Below are 19,910 nucleotides of genomic sequence, written 5' to 3'. Positions count from 1 at the left end.
AATGAACTGATCCAAAGAAGTGTCTCCTAAAGTTGCTTCTTTCCCATCGAGCCAACAAATGCAATATTCTGAATGGAGGTACCAGAGATCACATCATCTTTAGCTTTCTGCCACAGATACACATGAAGAATCCTACATGGTGCAGCCAAAATCCTTAATGCTAGATAGAACTTTGCATTGGACACTTTAAAATGTGATGTCTGGCTTTGAAGAGAGTGTATAACACACACAATTTACTGTGCATCAATCTCACTAATGGAAAATAAACAACCCATAAATCACCTTTCTTCAAGGGTAATGTGTTTAGGTTAAAAGTTGATTGGTCAGTGTTAAAATATATGTAAATTTTAGTCTTCCAGATCCCATGAAAATGTCTGTAAAAAAAAAACAACTTTTATAAATAAATAAGTACAAAGTTATTTGTCACAGCACTTAAAAATGCAGTATGATTGGAAACAACCTACATGTTCATCAATAGGGGACTGGTTAAATAATTTATGGTACATCATCATTCATGTAATGGGATGCTATGAAGTTGTAAAAAAAATAGAGAATAATTTGCTGACATAGAACAATCTCTAAGATACATTGTTAAGATGTAGAACAATGTGTTATATACTGCTGTGTGTTAAAAGGGTAAAGGGAATGTCTGTGTATTTGCTTAAATGTGCATAAAAGCATCCCAGAAAGATACATAAGAAACTGACAACACTGGTTAACAATGGAAGACTGAGAGGAAGAGATGGGGAAAAGACTGCATTGCGTGCTCTTTCATTTACATTTTAGACCACGTGAATGTATTATTCAGTCAAAAATCAATGTAAAAAGGAAGAAACCACAACAACCATAGGAAATATGAAAAGGTGACATCAATGTGACAAAAATTTTTAGAGATACCAAGAAGCAAGAAACACCATGAATTTGGGCTAACAGAAAGATCAGAGAAGTAAATATTGCAATTCAAGAAGTCGTAAGAGTGTGATTTCCCAAAGAAGCATTAATCACAGAGTCAAAGAATGTGAAGAGTAGGGGTGGGCTGTGAGGCAGTCATTGAAGAGTCACAGTGGAAACAGCTGGGACAAGTGGCCCTTTCCTTCTTTCCCCCATCCCCCAGTGCCTTGGCCCTCAGACTAAAGTTGTCTAGAGAGGCCTCTAGGAAGGGTGCTGAGACCTCCACAGCAGATGGGAGGACAAAACCAAAAGGAAAACTAGTACCAGTCAATAGTGAAACCTTCTGCAGGGCTCCACCCCCAGAGAAAAGCCCTCCTTACTTAATCAGTTATGGGGGTCCCTGGTCTTCCTGCCTCTCCACCCACATAACCTAAAGGGAAGCCTGACTGTTGACATTTCCTACCCACTTATACAGAACCCACAGTCAGCCCTCCCATTCCGGAGAGAGGTTTGTGGGGGAAACAGATAGATCAACACAATTGCAGAGGAAATTCATGCCATCTACCCATAATAACTAACACAGGTTTTCATTCACAAATATGACCAGACAACTAAAAATCGTCAAGAATTTGAGAAAAACTAGCAACACAAATGAAAAGGACCAAACTAATCAAATGGGACTGAGCCAGAGGAAAAAGAAAGAATTAAGGGAATTGAAGAAAATTTAAATACATTCTGACATAGATTACCAGAAAAGCTAGCCAAGTGCTGTTCTCCCAGGTTAAAATATTTTGCAACTTCCTCTTCTGTCTCCTTAAAATAATATTTAGTAATTAGGCAAAACTTACAAATTCCTTACAATCTCTCTGGAACCAAAGGTTCTGGGTTTTTATTTTTTTAATTATCTTTTTCCTCTAATAGCTAACAGTAGAAAAATCAGACAAGTCCATTATGATGTGATGTGGCAAATGCTACGATAGATTAAGCATAGAAGAGGTGGGGCATGGTGGTTCACGCCTGTAATGCCAGCACTTTGGGAGGCTGAGGCATGTGGATCACCTGAAATCAGGAGTTCAAGACCAGCCTGGCCAACCTGGTGAAACCCCATCTCTTCTAAAAATACAAATATTAGTAATGCAGAGTGGGGCATGCTTGTAATCCCAGCTACTCAGGAGGCTGAGGTTGGAGAATCACTTGAACACGGGAGGTGGAGGTTGCAATCAGTCGAGATTATGCCATTGCATTTTAGCTGCGAGACAAAGCAAGACTGTTTAAAAAAAAAACACACAAACATTAAGCACAGAAGAGAGCATCTTGCCAGCTGAGACGGAATATTTCACTTAAACATTAATAGATAAGACAGAAGGGAATCAGCCTGGGCACATGGATAGCATGAAAAGCACAGCACATTTCAGGAAATAAAACTAGTTTAAAATGCTTGATGCTAAGGATTGAACCTGAAAGAGTCGTAGATGATGAAGAGAGAAATGTGGGCAGGGGTCAACTCATCTGCCGTGTTAAGAATCGAGACCCTTTCCTCTAGTCTACAGCTTCTCAGACATATTCAGGGAAAAGAACCCTTGGGAGGCCCTTCATACAACAAACAAAATACTGATATATTTAACTCATATGTACTGGAAATAATTTTCCAAGCAGAAACTATGACTGTGTGCTAGGTTATCAATAGAAAATCACAACCACAAGCATATTCACGTCAAAAACAAACTGTTGAAGTATGATCCATTGCTTTTCTTATTTTTCCCTTGATATTTGCTACATATCAATCACCAGCTAGCAGAAAAGCAATAGTAGAAAAGAGTGACCAAGGTTTAAGAAAATTCTGTGTAAAAATAACTGAAAAATGAGACTTCAATCCACTAACTTAATTCTTTCTGTAAACTTAGAAAAAGATAGCCAATATTTGATTTTGGCTATAGGCACTTTCAGGCACTCTTATAAATGTATACATTTCTTGGAAACTAAGTTTGATAATCATTTCTTGATGTGTTAGGCAGCTGAGGACATTAAAAGGGAGCCCAGTCTCTGTTAGGGAGAGACAGGCATGAGAGGTTCTGAGACAAAGGACTTCTGATACAAAATGAGAAATCAAGAAGCAGCTTAAATTGGGAAACTGGAAGGGGAGTCAGTTGTAGCATTAGGCAGAGGACCAGGCAGAAGGATGGTAGAAAGAGAAGGCTTCAAGTATTCAGGTATAAGCAGTGTATTCTGGAGTCAGTTTCATTCTTGTTGAACATACCTGGGGCAGTATGTCAATATACTTCCTTGGGTCTGGCACAGGGTCTTAGGGGGTCAAAGCAGATCAGACAATATGGTCATTTATAAGATTTAGAATTAATGTTCTGCTATCAGTGTGAAAGATGGATGGGATGAGACAGAAAGAGAAACAAGAAGATAAGTTAGGATGGTACAATTCAGTAATTTACAAAAGAGAGTATATATAGGCCTGAACTAAGATGATGAGAGGGGCCACAGGGAGAATTGGTGGCAACCAAGGCAGTTTTTGGAAGAAGAAGCCACTGGGATTGGGGCAATCTGGGGCAAGAGAGAGAGAAGAATCATGGATAGATCCCAGATCTCTGACTTGGGCAATTAGGTGGGTGGCAGGACCATTCACAGAGACATGGAGAACCTTAAGGGAGAGCAGGTCTGGATTGGATGTAGAGTTGGGAGATAAATTAAGTTTGGAGCACACCAAATGTGAGGTGGCTTTGGGATATCCAAGTAGAGATTTTCAGAGCTGTAAGCTGTATTTACAAGTCTGAAGTTCAGGGTTGCAGTTACAGATTTGGGATTTATCCCAAAGAAGATCAGATTGAAACCCATGAAAGTTCATGAAACCCATGAATCATCCAGTGAAACCATGGAGAACTAGAAGAGAGGGGAGGAGATAAGAAGGGATGAGGAAAGTAAATAGTGAGGAAAAGAAATACCAAAGTTTTAAGGGGTACAAAGAATAAAGAGGATTGCGTGAAGAAGGATTCTGAGAGGCAGAAGCCATTAAGAATAGGGTGATATAGAATTCAAGCGGGGAGAGCATTCAGGAAGATGGCAACAGGATACTAGGTCAACAGAGTAATAGAGAGGTCACTAAAAATAAACTCTAAGAAGAATTCAGCCAAACTATTATTGAGCTAATAATGGTGGGAGCAATTTAAAGGGAATATTGTGGGCAGAAGTCAGACTGTAGGAGGCTGGGGATCAAGAAGTGGAGACAAGGAGGTTGGACAACAACTGTTTTTTCAAGTTGCTCACGTGAACAAATCCTGACATTGTCTGCATCTCTGTGGTCCCTTCAGCATCCCCTCCCTCGGGTCTTGGCTGAGCTGATTGCAGGGCCCTTGCAGCTCTGGCACTCTCAAGTTGTATAAAACTGGCTGTGCAGAGGTCCTTGAGCCCATTTTGGCTCTCAAGATAATTTTCCTTCAGTGGAACTAAGATTACTTGTCTAAGAACCAAAGTCTCTGACTTGACTGATCAAAGTATGTCACGTGCATTGAAGCCATCTACTTGGCAGATGTAGTGAAAAGCTACATAGATCTGGGCCCAGGACAGGATGCTGGGGCGTGGGAGGAGGAGAAAGCAGGTGCTAACTATACAGACAGCATGTCTGTAAGATCAGTTTTTACATTTCCTATTTGTGTGTCAAAACAATTTTATAGGAATCACCAAAGCGATTTTATCATGGTTTCTAGACCAGATTGGGATGTGAGGTAGGGATTTCCACAGCTGCTTTAATTTGAAGGAAATCTGATAAGATGATGCGAAAGCCCTTCAGAAATGTGTAATACACTTTGGTGATTCAATTCATTGTCAAAACTTTAGGTGTTTTTAATATTGTTATTGTTCATTTGGTTTTTACCAACATGAGTTGGCAATTATTTGTAAAACTCATGTCTTAGGCTAAACAAAGTCCAAAAAAATTCAGGATGAGAATTGTCTATTGCTTAATGTGTTTCAAATTTCTTCCATGCACATCTTTATTAGATCTTTACAGCAACCTACGGGATAAGCAAGACAGGTGCAAGTGCCTCCTTTAGGTATGAGGAAACAGATCTAAACAGATGAAGTGATTTGCCCAAGGTTCATAGCAAATTTACTGGTAGAGCAAGGACTAGAATTCAGATCTCTTAACTGCACCCTATTTTTCCTATTCTTAGCCATTACATCAGCATCAACAATTATATAATGGATTGGAATAGTGTACACAGGCAAATTGGCCATGTCAGGCCACTATTTTTACTTTAACTTCAATTCCAGAGTCTTGACCTGATTTCTCTCAAGACCCTACTTATCTTTCCCTTCGAGAAATTTATTTTTCTTGCATTATCTCTCCAGCTAAATTTTATTTAATCGCCATCAGCATGCTTTTTCCTTCATGCCATGTAGACCTGACCTGAAAAGCTGCCAGACTTTCACTGAGGTCAGCAATTAAAGAAGTAAAGTTTTAAGAAGCAATCAGTTGATGGGACATCAGTCATAAAATCAATCCAAACTTTTGTTGACATGTGTTTCTTTCCCCATATACCAGGTTCCCACTTGATATTAGTAAGACTGAAATTGAAATAAGCCTATTGCTGGTGGATGAATTTGTCACTTTCCTTGAAACTGGTGAACCCAAAAAGTTAGACAGCGATAGGAAAATACTGCCATTGTCTGTTAAGAACTCTATGACATTTCAAGGCAAGAATGAATATATGGAAGAAGAAACTTGTTTCTTCTTTACTAACACAAAGGAAAGCCTGGAAGTGAATGATATGGGTATAATTCGAAAAAAAAATAAATAAAAAAAAATAAAAAAAAAAAAACCTTTACGTAACGTTTTTGCTGGGAGAGAAGACTACGAAGCACATTTTCCAGGAAGTGTGGGCTGCAACGATTGTGCGCTCTTAACTAATCCTGAGTAAGGTGGCCACTTTGACAGTCTTCTCATGCTGCCTCTGCCACCTTCTCCACCAGAAGATACCATTTCAACTTTAACACAGCATGATCGAAACATACAACCAACCTGCTCCCCGATCTGCGGCCACTGGACTGCCCATCAGCATGAAAATTTTTATGTATTTACTTACTGTTTTTCTTATCACCCAGATGATTGGGTCAGCACTTTTTGCTGTGTATCTTCATAGAAGGTTGGACAAGGTAAGATGAACCACAGGCCTTTATTAACGAAATCTGAGGTCCTTACTAATTTGTAGGTTGGTTTGTTTTAGTTCTACCCAAATGATGGATGATGGTAGAAACCAAATAGAAGAATAGTCTTGTGGCATAATGTTTGTTGCCTAGTCAATCAAGTCTCATATTCTTGTCTCTGGTTAGGATCTTGGGATCTGGAGTCAGACTGCCTGGGTTCAAATCTTGGCCCGGCCCATACCATCTCTGGTATCCTGGGGCAAGTGCCTTAGTTTCCATATCTGAGAAATGGAGATGGTAATGGTGTCCATTTCATAGATTAAGTGAGTTTAGCCTTGTAAAGAGCTTAGGAGAGTGCCTGATATATGGTAAGCACTACATATGCACCAGCTGTAATTATTTGCTAAAGTTTTGCTTTAAAAGTAAGCTAATTTTATGGAGACAACTTTTTTTCTTTTAAATTTCCAAGTAGGCAAGAAGAGCATCAATTTGGTCTAAAAATTCATAGTGCTTCAGATTAGCATAGACATAGATAAGTCCTAGAATTTGCGGTCTTTTAGTAAAAGTAGCACTCTCTGTATAATTTTTCGTGAACACTGATTGTAGTTGCAAGATGCTCAGTTTCCCTCTGAAATGTTTTACATTTTTAAATGGTTAGACTTGCAGGAACAAAAGAGCAGAGTAACTTAGTAGGCTGTTTTGCATTCTTAGGAAAAGAAAACCATCAGGATTTATTTTGATTTCATGTCTTTTTTCACTTCCACTGAGGAGTATAATTGGCTGTGTTGACAAAATACCAATCATAGATATAAAGGAGAAAATTCATTAGTTTTCTGGCTGTTCCTAAAATTCTGGATGCAGGAACTGTGGCTGGAAAGCATCTGGATGATTGCACTTTATCAGGGATACTGGAGTGTCCTCTCTTAGGATGCGGACCTAGAATTAATGTTATGAGGTTTATATATCAGGATAAGGTAAGGCAGTAAGGGCTGAAGTCATCCACTGGGTTATCCAAACTTTAGGTTTCAGTACTGAGAAAAGAGGAGGCTTCTGGTCTGGTTGGTTGTTTGTGTTTGGCCTGATGTGCTCTGTCAATCAGATGTCTGGACATAGGCCTAGCTTTTAAAAGGGCAATAGGGACCTAAGTAATCTGAAATTTACCATAGTATTTGCAGGTGCTGTTAATGACCGCAAAAGCTGCCGGCTAAATGAATCTTGTTTTAAATCTAAAAAATCTACTCTTAAAGCAAGAAAATGGTACAAAATTACTTGATAATGCAAGTGAATTCTATACATTTAATTATTCTAAGACATTGGAAAAAATATCTTGTTGCTTTGAGGATAAAAGACGATTTCTTTAAAAATGCAAATGTTTTCTACAAATACTAAAGTTAAAAAGGGAGAGAGATGTAATTAGAACTCGTTAACTGACACATCGCAAATTAACTTCTTTTTATAAAACACTGCATCACAAACACTAAAATGAAGTGGGCAAATTAGCTCTGCAGAAAACTATTTTCTAGGCTGGTGTTTATCGTGACCAATCATTACTGGAGAATGCAAGTGAATTCTTTATGAATTTCTATGAGAAATGTGACAATTACAGAATATTGCTACTATAGTATGTAGAAAAAGTATGCGTTTTGTAATGAACATTTAGTAGAATAGCTCTGATTTCTACCTGGAGTTTCTGATAACATGACATTGTAATTGCTGGCTTTTACAGATTTTTAAACTGCAAATACAAAATAGCAATCAGCCAGTATAATAACTTATTATTCCCCATTTATGCCCGAAAGTCCTCCTCTTGTTGATGCCATGGAAATGAATGTAGAGGCCGATATCATTAGCTGTATTCTCCTTCAGAATAACATTTATCATATCAATGTTGTTTCAAAATAGATAGAAGATGAAAGGAATCTTCATGAAGATTTTGTATTCATGAAAACAATACAGAGATGCAGCACAGGAGAAAGATCCTTATCCTTACTGAACTGTGAGGACATTAAAAGCCAGTTTGAAGGCTTTGTGAAGGTAAGGAGCTTAGTTGTTGGTAAAAGTGTCATTAAAATGTTTTACTACATTTGCTAGATCGGGCAACTGGCAATGTCAATGTGTAATGATTGGTTATAGACAGACACACACACACACATATGTATATATATATAATGCATGAATACATGCACACATATATGGGTGTGTCTATGTGTGTTAAACATGCATACATACACATATACATGAGTGTGTGTGTGTTGAAAAACCAAAGACACTCTCCGAGGAAAATACACCCTTAGGGGCACAGTCACATACTCATGAGCTTACAATATGCAGCTACCACTAGGCAAAATGATAAAATCCACCAAGCTTGGTTTTTGAATTTCTGTGTCTCCCTATCCAAACCTTTATTCTCTCCCACTGTGGACCCATGGTCTGATCCCCATTTCCCAGAGAAATAGCCATGGACAGCTGCTGTGGCAGCAGGTCACAAGTGAAGGGACTCCTGAAGACTGGTAACAGTCTCTGGTGCTTCTCCGATGATGGAATTTTCAATATCCTGACAGTGAGCTCTTTCCCTTACACTGGGGATAGAGGTGAGGGGAATAAGTAATAGACATTCTCAGTGCTGCTCAAACCAGACTCCCATCTAATATCACTTGCTCGTGAAGCCAGTCCACTCTATGGCCAGTCATGACCAGAGGCACAGAGGGTTCAAAGCCTTCTAGCCCACCAGGCTGGTAACCAGCATGAAGTCACTGTAGTGACTATGGCTTGTAATGGATACCCCAAACAAGAATTTTTAGAGCCTTTACATTAATTCCATTGTCACAGACATGGTATCTAAGGGCTCTTTCTCGTGAGAACCTCAAGAGTTCTTTCTGCCTACGTCCCTCTGAGGACACTGAGTCAAATACCCTTGAGTCTCAGCTTACTTAGGGGTCATTTCCAGGGGGCAGCACTCCACATCGAGGACAGCCCTGGACCAGGTAGGTGGGTATCTGGGTAAACCAACAGGAATTAGTTCTCACATATAGATGACATGCAATGTATTAAAGGCGCAAAAGGATTAAGGTCCTATTTCTAACTGTATTCCTGCCCTCCTGTACTGTCACCAGGGTGTCATTTAATTCTAGTGAAGATTCTAACACCTTATTCCTGAGTCACCTACGGGTATCAGAATGCAGCTCAAATCCGCTGCTTGCTTTCAGGTTCTTTACATTAATCTAGGTTTTAGATGAAACTCCTAAACCCTTTCTTTGCAAGACTGGCCAGCTAGGAAAATGATTTGAGTTTCTTTGGTTCTTCAAGGATTTGGACCAGTATTACAGAGTATTGGACGGTGTTATAAATTTAAATGTGAATAAAGACAATTTCAAAATGATGGTTAATAATCCAAATAACAGACTGAATGTGCTTGACTGTGTGACTTTGGGTAAATAACTTCACCTTTCTGGGCCTCAGTTTTATCTATAACATGAGAAGACAGATTATCTGTAAGGGCACTATCAGCTCTGACATTCTGTAATTACGTGATAAGCCTTCAGTTCCTTCCAATGGTAGTGAGAGTGGTTTGTCAGTCACCCTCATTTCTTACAGAGACTTTTACGGTTGAATTGCAAATTCCTCATGCCATTATTTCAGGTTGGGTATGTATGTAAATCTCCCAAAATCAGCTACCAAGGATAGGAATAAGGTCAGTTTGGCCTCCATGCTTATGCTCGTATGAAAAAAGTGACAGCTTCAAAGTTTCATATTCTTAAAAGGCAGGTCTTCTCAGCCATGTCAGCCAGGGCTCCAGGGATCTCCTCCTTACATGCAACTGAAGGAGGGCCCTGGTGTCTACTGCAGCAGGTGTGGAACCCTAGTCAACACCATCTATACCTAGGATTATGCACAATGAGTAGATACAGAGTTCTCCAGCTGCCCAGTCCTCCCCCTATGACGGATCCTCTTTCCAATACCCTTTCCCCCAAATTTCTCACTCTTAAACAATATTTTAGACTTTGAAAAAAACTCAGTAGGCCAATTATAGAATAGCTCCAGATTGGATTCATATTTTGTCAGCTAATGTTAGCAGGCTTTTTTTTCAGGGCCACAGTCTGGCTGCACCAAAGCAACCTCAAGTTTGAATTTGGGGTCTTTGAATCATAGGGCTTGATGGGGTCTTAGAAGTCATCAGATCCAGTTCTCAATCCAGAACTTCAGTCTTCTCTCCACATCCTAAGTGGTCATCCAATCTCTGCTTGAACATCTCTGGTGACAAGGAACTCATTATCTTTGGAGGCAGGTAGCACTAAACTGTCACTTTGGGGGAAAGATGGTATTCAGGGCTCAAGTGAGGGTAAGCAGAGGTATCATTTTGAATAGCATGATTTCATATTAAAACTTACAACCCACCCCACCCCTGCTAGAATATTCAGTTTCGTGATTATTTGCCCAACAATGTCTGCGAGGTCTTTGAGAGAGTCTAAGCACCTCTGTTTCAAGGTAAAGGGCAACCTGTCCATACCTGCCACGTAGAACTCTCACTAAGAAAGAAATAACTCATTCCAGATTTTCTGAAAGTCCACTTTAAAAAGTATTTCAATTGAGGTGGGAAGTGAAGCAAGGAAAAAAAAAGGCTCTGGGGATTGTGGCTGGGGGAAAGTTCACGGAAAGGCTAGGCTGGGCTCATGAAACAAAAGCTTTGCTGACTTCATGTTTTCATCTTGGCCAGGCCTCAACACCAATGCAACCACTTAGCCTAAAAGTATCTCGACCTCAATCATCACACTCTACTTTTTGAAAAGACACTAAATAGTCATTTGTTTACTTGTGATCTCACAAACATTTTCCTGTCACTGCATCTTCATAGTGCCGCGCTTCAGCTCAAATGGAAAGTTGAAGCTCTGGGGCCCGTGTGAGCGTTCTGAGGCTCAGGTTCCCCTGGAGGCTCTATGACCTACGCCCTTAAATCTGGCAACTGAGCTGAGCCTACAGCAAGACTCTCAACAGTGACAACACAAATTCCTTCTGGGGGAGGAAAGGAAAGGAAGGGTCCTGTAGACAACTGATTCCAAGAGTGGGAAAGACCAGATAATCTTTGATTATCATAAGATGCGAAAATACTACTGTCGTCTTCCCTTTTTTTTCAGAAGATAGACAAATGTAATAAGCTAAGCCTGGCCTGTGAATGTTATCTCACTATTTCCACTCTTGGTTTAGACCTCAGCTTCTTTGGGTGACCTCATACTGACCAGTTAAGCCCTCCAGGCCTTTTGTTCAGTCTCTTTAAAATGGAAGCAATAGTCTTGATTATCTTCCAACCTATGTGGATGGAAGTTCCTATTAGCTTCTTTAAATACCTCTAGCTTTCCTTCAGTTTATAAGTGAAAAGAAACCTTTTAAAAAGTGTCGCATTTGCCTTTGAACATCAGCGCCATTGGAAGATGACCTGTGTTTCCTGAGTGCTGATTATTCTGAACAAATACAATGCAACTATCAACAAGAGAATCTCTTCAACCCATTGAAAGGGATAACAAAATTAAAAATGTTGGGAGGTCTTTTCATAGTCTGGGATTTCTCTCTCAAGGTCAAACTTACTGTTATCCTTTCTTACAAGATTTCAGACCAATTGTATTCTAAGAGATACACACCATGCTTTATGTTTAATAATATTCCATATACCAGTTCCAAGGGTAGAATCATCTCCCCATTCAACATATTTGTCAGTATCTGTCAAAGCCAGGGAGTTTGAGGTCATAGGAAGGGTCAGGATCGCAGCCTCTGGTCTGGAGAGAGCACTGGAACGAAGATAATAGGCCTGGATTTTACTTCCAGATTCTCCCCTGGGCTTTCTGGGTTGTTGGCTCATCTGTCAGAGCCATGGACTCCCAATTGGTATGATGGAATTAATGACAGGATCTGAGTCTATATGATAATCTTCACCAGAAACAGACAACAGAGTAATGACAGATGCCAAACAAATGATAACTTTAAAACCCCACAGCAGAGCCCCTGTCAAAATAACCTCTTGCAATGATTCTTATTTTAGGATATAATGCTAAACAAAGAGGAGAAGAAGAAAGAAAATAGCTTTGAAATGCAAAAAGGTAGGCTTGCTATTTACTAATTTCTATGAACATCTAAAAACTAAAAGGAAGTTTTATTTAGTCTGATCATATTGAACAATCCAGTGTTGTTGAATCAGGGAACTTTTAGTCCTGGAAATAAAACAGGAACACGATTGTCAAATTGACACCTTGTCTGGTCCCTGTGACTTGGAAAGGCTTTGTACATATATATTTATGAAAAGGGATATGCTCCTTTAATGCCAATGATACCAAATCTGAAGAAATCCCATTATGTTCAATACCTTAATTGAAGCAACCATGCAGCCTGGTACCACCTACAGTGGAAAGAGATGACAGGAAAGTCATCATTCAGTAACAGTGGCATTCATCACTCATTGATAACCATTTTTCATGGTGCACAGTGGCCGGTGGAGCCTCTGGGAGCAAGGAGTGACAGTGTCACAGTGTTCTATTATTTGCCCTGTTCTTAAAGTCAGAGCATCCTGAACATCTCAGGGTTCGAAGACACCTTGATGGCTCTCAAATCCAGCACCACCCCCACAACACAAATCTCCTTCACAATAGCGCTGACCATCCAGCCTCTGATCAAACATGTCTTGGGATGAAGCACGTTACACCTCATAAGGCAGCCTGATCTATCTTTGAATGGCTCTAATACTACTAAGATTACTATACTACTTGAGAGAAGTCTTTCCTCCTCGAGTTAAACTTTGTTTCTATAATCTCCATTTAGTTGTCCCAGTTCTGCTCTTTGAGGCCATAGTAAACAAAGTATAATTGCTCTTTTTCCCAGCAGCTGTCCAGATATGGAAGACAGCAATCATGGCCACAAAGGCGTGACTGAGCTTTTTCTTCTCCAGGCTAGAGATCCCTGATATCTTCCACTGTTCCTCCTATGACCCTTTCCAGGTCCATTCCTCCAACATTCATCTCCTTTTCTTGGACACACTAACTTTTCCCTTTTCCTTTTAGAACGTGGTAACCCAAACCAATACAATAATGCCTGAAGTGACTTTAGCAGCAGATTATGGGAAAGAGGGAGTGTTGTTAGAGAGAATATTATATCACAAAGTTGATGAACATGATGTTATGTCTTCTGCAAATTTAATACACACAAAGACATATATCATACAGAGGTAGAGATACTATTTTCTGAGGCAAAGAGAGTACTCAGAGCTTGCCTTAACTGTTGTTCTGGATGCTAAATGGTCATCGGACTTCCATGAAGGTTTTATCTTCAGAATGACTGCAAGATATGTTGCATAGTAGTAGCATGCTGTCTGTTAATTACAGAGAAGTCTGAGGAAACAGTTTATGCAGATGCTGTCTATAAGTCTTCAGGGAAATGATAACATTAACCAAACTGGTCATTTAGGTCATGCAATTTGACTCAACGTTTATAAGGCACTTACAAAGTACCCAACATCAGGCTCATAACTGGACAAAAAGAAATTTCCACACAGCCTCCGCCCTTAGCAGATTGGCACATCTCATTAAGGAGCAGGGCTTTAAGATGAGAAATAATTAAAGATAGATACAATAGTTCGGCCAGTTGCTTGACCAGATCAGAAACCGTAAGAATCTTACTAAGTATACAGACTTTGGAGCACACTAAAATTCACAATGTATGGGTGGGAGTTGTGCCTAAAAGCAAGATTCACGGTATGTTTAACGAAGTCCAGTGTTTTTAGCCTGTGTCAATGTACGCAAAATGGAATTGAGTACTGATTAAGTATTAGGAGAATGAGATCAATGGAAATAGCCAATTCAATTACTCAGATATTAGAAACCAACTTTTCCTTCAGTGGGAGGGATTTCAGACCATTTTATCCTTCCTTTTACATAACCTGTTTGTGCACAATCTCTATTACACTGTTGTAGAACTGGACCAAATAGTTTTGTGGGCAGTTTTTGCATTACCTTAGCCTGACAGATTGTTGTTGGTTTCATTTCAGGTGATCAGAATCCTCAAATTGCGGCGCATGTCATAAGTGAGGCCAGTAGTAAAACAACATCTGGTAAGTCACACAGCATCTGCGCAGTAGCAACTCAAGGGGAAAGGCTGGGATGCCAAAGTCATGTTACCTAATGGTTAGACTCCTCTTTTCCCCTGGGACCCAATTTACACACCTACCCTTATACTTCTCCTATTCCCTTCTTTGTCTTCAACGTGAGTTCAAATGCACAGATGGGACTTAGAAAGACAAAAGGAGGTGGAATGCAATCTCAATGTTCTCATTATGTTCTTGCTCAGTGGCTGATTCTAAATGATGAATTACTGGGTGGAGAGATCATTATTCTGACAACATAGAAGAGATGGCAGGTAGTGACCTCCTGACTGGGAGCATCCCTCCTCCTAACCCCTCTTCACTGTGTGGAAATAGGCCTTGTGGGGTATTTCCTGCCATCTGTCAATCCCTGTATGATTAAGCTCAGGCTCGCTGAGGCCAACCTCAGGGAAATTAAAGGTAAAATCATTCTGTAAAGATCAATAGGTGCCAAGACGTTAGATTTTCCAGTGAAGTAACAGCAGACGACATATTGTGATCTTTTCAACTTTGAACGATTTTATTTCCATATACGTTCTGCCACCATTCTAGCCTTTAGATATTTTTTTCCCAAATGCGTACCTTGCAATAACTGATGCCAGAGATTATGTCGTATCTGATAAATGGATGGAAACATGCACGCTAACGTAAAGTTACCCATCAACATAAAGACAACAGCGTCAGAGGAGTCTGAAAAATTCAACAGAGTACTCCAGAATGGAGTTCTAAACTGTGCGTGTGTGTGTGTGCGTGTGTGTGTGTGTGTGTGTGAGAGAGAGAGAGAGAGAGAGAGAGAGAGAGAAACAGACACAGACAGAGAGAGAGAGAAGACACTGCTTCATCTCTGAAGTGGCTTGGGCTTCTCAGTGGGTGTAACACATGGACAGTTATCATTAACATATACAATGATAGTAGAAATCACATGTAATGGCAGAAAGTGATGCTGTTAAGTGTTGTACAACTGTAAGGTGACACCTCGTAGTTTACTTCACCATGGCTTAGATGTCAAAAGAGTGATGTAAAGTCCCTCAGTATCAGTTAGTTGCACAATATTTAATAATTTTGTCAGGTACCCCTTCTCTCTTCTGGATTGGATGACAACAGATAAATCTCCTAGAAGAATAGCTTCCCACTGGTCTTTTTTTCACCTCTACCTAAACCCTTGATCTTGGATATATTTCTTGGAGCTCAGATTCTCCCAAAAGGCTTGTAATGAATATCAGCTCTGTAATATCTTACACTCTGCAACCCAACAGGTTTGCAGGGGATCAGGTGGGAAGACAATGCCATTCCACCTCCACCCCAGTCCCAAACCTCTTCTTCCTATCTAACCATGCTACTAATATCTTGCCCTACATCTCACATCAAGGACTAAAATTAGGTAAGGACCTACCAAAGTAAACTTATTGAACTGAAAGTTTAAGAACCTGCCTTTTTTTTTCTCAATAAAATGGTTCAAAAGAACACACATTCTAATGGAGCATTGTTTCTGGAGTGGTCAGGAGGGCCCAGATCTGTCAGGAATTTCAGGATGCCTTTCTATTAGTAAAGGGCGAGTCTTAGCAGGTGGGATCTTCTGCCCTGATAGACATAAGGCTATAGAATAGGAATTATTAAAAAAAAAAAAAAAAAAAAAAAAAAAAAAAAAGCTCAAGGAAGCAAACACATCAGTACTTTCACTTCTCCTCAACCCTCACCCTCATCAGTCAGTCTAGCTTTCTGTGGGAGCTGAGATTTGAAGTCAGGTGCACACACTACTTTGAACCCACTCAACATCACAGCTGAGAAAATGGCACACTGTTGGTGGGTACTCTGGCTTAGCCACAAGAATACAGGTACTTTCAAGTTGGTGGCGCCCACTGCAATGGGAGATCAAAACATACCGTGAAATGAACACACAGTTTATTTTCATACTTCCTTGCCTAATTTTAGTCCTTGTTGGGGGAGGCAGGTCAGGTTTGCAACAGCATGATCAGGTAGGAAGAAATAGGGTCTTTTCTCTGTGCTAAATCTGAGCTAGATAGACTGACAACTCTTTGACTTTGTAAAATTCAAGGCAAGCAAGGTATTCATGTTAATATTAGCAAAAGTTTTGTCTGAGTAATTTGGTATGCATAACTTACGATGTAGAATTTTGAAATCATTTGTACCTTCTTAAGTCCAAGGCAAGTTGGCTATAAGAACTCTAACAAGAGAAAGAAACTCACTGTGATCTCTTACTTTATTTAATCTTCACAAGTCTCTGAAATATGCTCTAATATGAGCCCCATGTTGCAGATGAGGAGTGAAGCTCAGGGAGATTAAGAGACTTGCCTAAGCTTAAGTAGAGGCTGGATTAGAACATGGCTCTGAAGCCCATGGAAGGGGCCTTGAGAATCTATTCCCATACCAAGCCAGTATCCAACATTAAGCTGTGCTTTTTGTCAGAATGTGAACTATGTTCTGCTTCACCTCACCACAACACTTTTTCTCTCTTTGTAACAGTGCTACAGTGGGCTGAAAAAGGATACTACACCATGAGCAACAACTTGGTAACCCTGGAAAATGGGAAACAGCTGACCGTTAAAAGACAAGGACTCTATTATATCTATGCCCAAGTCACCTTCTGTTCCAATCGGGAATCTTCGAGTCAAGCTCCATTTATAGCCAGCCTCTGCCTAAAGCCCCCCAATAGATTCGAGAGAATCTTACTCAGAGCCGCAAATACCCACAGTTCTGCCAAACCCTGCGGGCAACAATCCATTCACTTGGGAGGAATATTTGAATTGCAACCAGGTGCTTCGGTGTTTGTCAATGTGACTGATCCAAGCCAAGTAAGCCACGGCACCGGCTTCACGTCCTTTGGCTTACTCAAACTCTGAACAGTGGAACAGTGTCACCTTGCAGGCTGTGGTGCAGCTGACGCTGGCAGTCTTCATAACACAGCACAGCAGATAAGCCCACCCCCTGTTAACTGCCTATTTATAACCCTAGGATCCTCCTTATGGAGAACTATTTATTATATACTCCAAGGCATGTAGAGCTGTAATAAGTGAATTACAGGTCACATGAAACCAAAACCGGCCCTGCTCCATAAGAGCTTATATTTCTGAAGCAGCAACCCTACTGATGCAGACATCCAGAAAGTCCTATGAAAAGACAAGGCCATTATGCACAGGTTGAATTCTGAGTAAACAGCAGATAATTTGCCAAGTTCAGTTTTGTTTCTTTGCGTGCAGCGTCTTTCCATGGATAATGCATTTGATTTATCAGTGAAGATGCAGAAGGGAAATGGGGAGCCTCAGCTAACATTCAGTTATGGTTGACTCTGGGTTCCTGTGGCCCTGCTGGAGGGGGCCGGGCTCTAGACTTTAGAATGTCTAACACAGTGGAGACCCAAAAACCCTGCCCTGCCACCCACTCAGTTATTCATTCCCTTTCAATCTCTCTCTCTCTCTCCATCTCTCTCTTTCAATCTCTCTCTCTCTACCTCTTTCTCCTAGTCTCTCTCTCCCTCTGTCAGTCTCTTTTCTCCCCAGTCTCTCTTCTTAATCTCTCTTTCTCTGTCTCTCTGCCTTTCTCTCTCTCTCTCTCCATCTCTCTCTCTCTCTCCCCATCTCTCTCTCTCTCTCTCTCTCTCTCTCTCTCTCACACACACACACACACACACACACACACACACACACACGAGTTAGGCTGTTGCTAGTCAGTTCTCTTCTTTCCACCCTGTCCCTATCTATCTCTACCACTGTAGATGGGGGTGAGGAGTGGGCAGTGCAGCCCTGAGCCTGCCCACTCCTCATCACGAAATGACTGTATTCAAAGGAAATCTGTTGTATCTACCTGCAGTCTCCATTGTTTCCAGAGTGAACTTGTAATTATCTTGTTATTTATTTTTTGAATAATAAAGACCTCTTAACATTATTGGTGTTGTCTGAGTACCTAAAGCTCTCAGCCAGGTTGGGGGAAGAGGAAGCATTTGGAGGAAATTTTCCCAACCTTTGTGATGTTTTCATAAACAGTTCTTAAGCTGCTTACATCGTAAAATATCTTGGTGGCGGCACATTTTCTAGAAGTCTGTGACAGCCTTTGATGGATGATGTGCTAGCCTATTCAGTGAAAAGCAATCTAGGTCTTTATTTACAGCTTCTTCTGAAAAAAGTTGCAGGAGATTGATAGAATTTTTTTTTTTTTTTTTTTTTTTTTTTTTTTTTTTTTTTTTTTTTTTGAGACGGAGTTTCGCTCTTGTTACCCAGGCTGGAGTGTAATGGCACGATCTCGGCTCACTGCAACCTCCGCCTCCTGGGCTCAGGCAATTCTCCTGCCTCAGCCTCCTGAGTAGCTGGGATTACAGGCACGCGCCACCGTGCCCAACTAATTTTTTGTATTTTTTTAAGTAGAGACAGGGTTTCACTATGTTGACCAGGATGGTCTCGATCTCTTGACCTCGTGATCCACCCGCCTCGGCCTTCCAAAGTGCTGGGATTACAGGCTTGAGCCACCGCACCCGGCCAGAATTTTTTTTTTTTTTTATTAATCACAGCCAAGTGGGCTGGATGGGGGGTCCTTAAATAAGAAGCAGTGGCATATCTTATTAATAGCTGTCTAGGTGGTTCCACTTAGGCAAGAGGAAATGGAGCTGGGAAACCTAAGGGAAAGTATTGGCCCCACAGTTTTCCACTGAAGTCAATGGAGTCATTTCTTGTCACCTCCAACAGAGGAATTTTTCATGTAAGAAACCCGGAGTGGTGTGTTCATCTCTACTGGTAAAGTTCTACCTGCTCACTGTGGGCTGTCTCCCTGGTCTCATGGTTTTAACTTAGCAGCACCTTCAAGCCACTAATGCCATGCCTTTTGTTCTCAACTGTCTTCTAAAATTTGCCTGCACTTCCAAAGAGTGGGCCTAGGCCCCCAAACCCAATGCATCCCAATGGAACTCTTAATTACCCCCCCCTCCACAATAGGATGTGTTCAATGTTTCCTGTTCCATTGAATGATAATCTTCATCTATCCTGTTTTTCAATCCAGAAACCTGGCTTGACTTTATTGCCATCATCCCCATGTTCAATCCCTCCAGCCTACACTCATCAATCTTATCTCTTAAGTAGTTTTTAAGTTAATCTATTTCTTTCTATCTCTACTATTGCTATCCTAGTCCAAACTATCACCAACTCTCTTCTGGAATAGTACAACAGCCTCCTAGATTCTCTCCCTCCACTCTTGTTCCCTTCCATCCATTCTCCATGAACAGTCAGTCCCCTGCTTCTTATGAACCTTGGAATAAAGACCGAAATAATCAGTTTCATCTCCTGCTGCCACCTCTCTTGGTCTCTTGAGTTCTAGCCCTCAGTTTCTCTAAGCAAGGTTACAAATGCTTTCCTACCTTAAGACCCTGGAATACTGTTTTCTCTTCTTGTAAGACCCATTTCCCTCCCTCCACTGCACCCTGCACTCAGCAAGTTTTACAGCACTTATCATGGCTGAGGTTTTCCCTGCTACGCTGTGAGCTTCTTGAGCACCAAGACCTTGTTCCATTCACCATGACAACTTCAGCGTCTACCACAGGACCCAGCATTGAATTGGCCACTTACTTGGTGCATGAAGGAATAAATAAATGAATAAATGCAGCTGTTCATAACTCAGTAGCCCAGGAAATAATTCTGTGTTGGCTGAGGCAAAAATCTGTGACACTGAAACGATCCTCACTGTGTCAAAAATATCTGGATGATAAAAGTGCACTCATGGAGTAAAAAATGACTTAGAATTATGC

At 40.6% G+C, this 19,910-nt stretch overlaps 1 protein-coding gene across 1 annotated transcript; it reads left to right on the top strand.

Moving 5' to 3' along the window:
• Positions 1-5,813: 5,813 nt before the first annotated feature.
• On the top strand, positions 5,814-18,128 carry CD40LG (CD40 ligand). Its single transcript, XM_003940735.3, has 5 exons — positions 5,814-6,051; positions 7,945-8,076; positions 12,074-12,131; positions 14,069-14,131; positions 16,646-18,128. Exons 1-5 carry the CDS (start codon positions 5,896-5,898, stop codon positions 17,020-17,022), a joined length of 786 nt encoding a protein of 261 aa, XP_003940784.1. The 5' UTR covers positions 5,814-5,895; the 3' UTR covers positions 17,023-18,128.
• Positions 18,129-19,910: the final 1,782 nt, after the last annotated feature.

Source organism: Saimiri boliviensis, chromosome X (genome assembly GCF_048565385.1).
Source record: "Saimiri boliviensis isolate mSaiBol1 chromosome X, mSaiBol1.pri, whole genome shotgun sequence".
In the NCBI taxonomy this organism is placed as follows: Eukaryota; Metazoa; Chordata; class Mammalia; order Primates; family Cebidae; genus Saimiri; species Saimiri boliviensis.
This window is presented reverse-complemented; position numbering and strand designations above follow the sequence as displayed.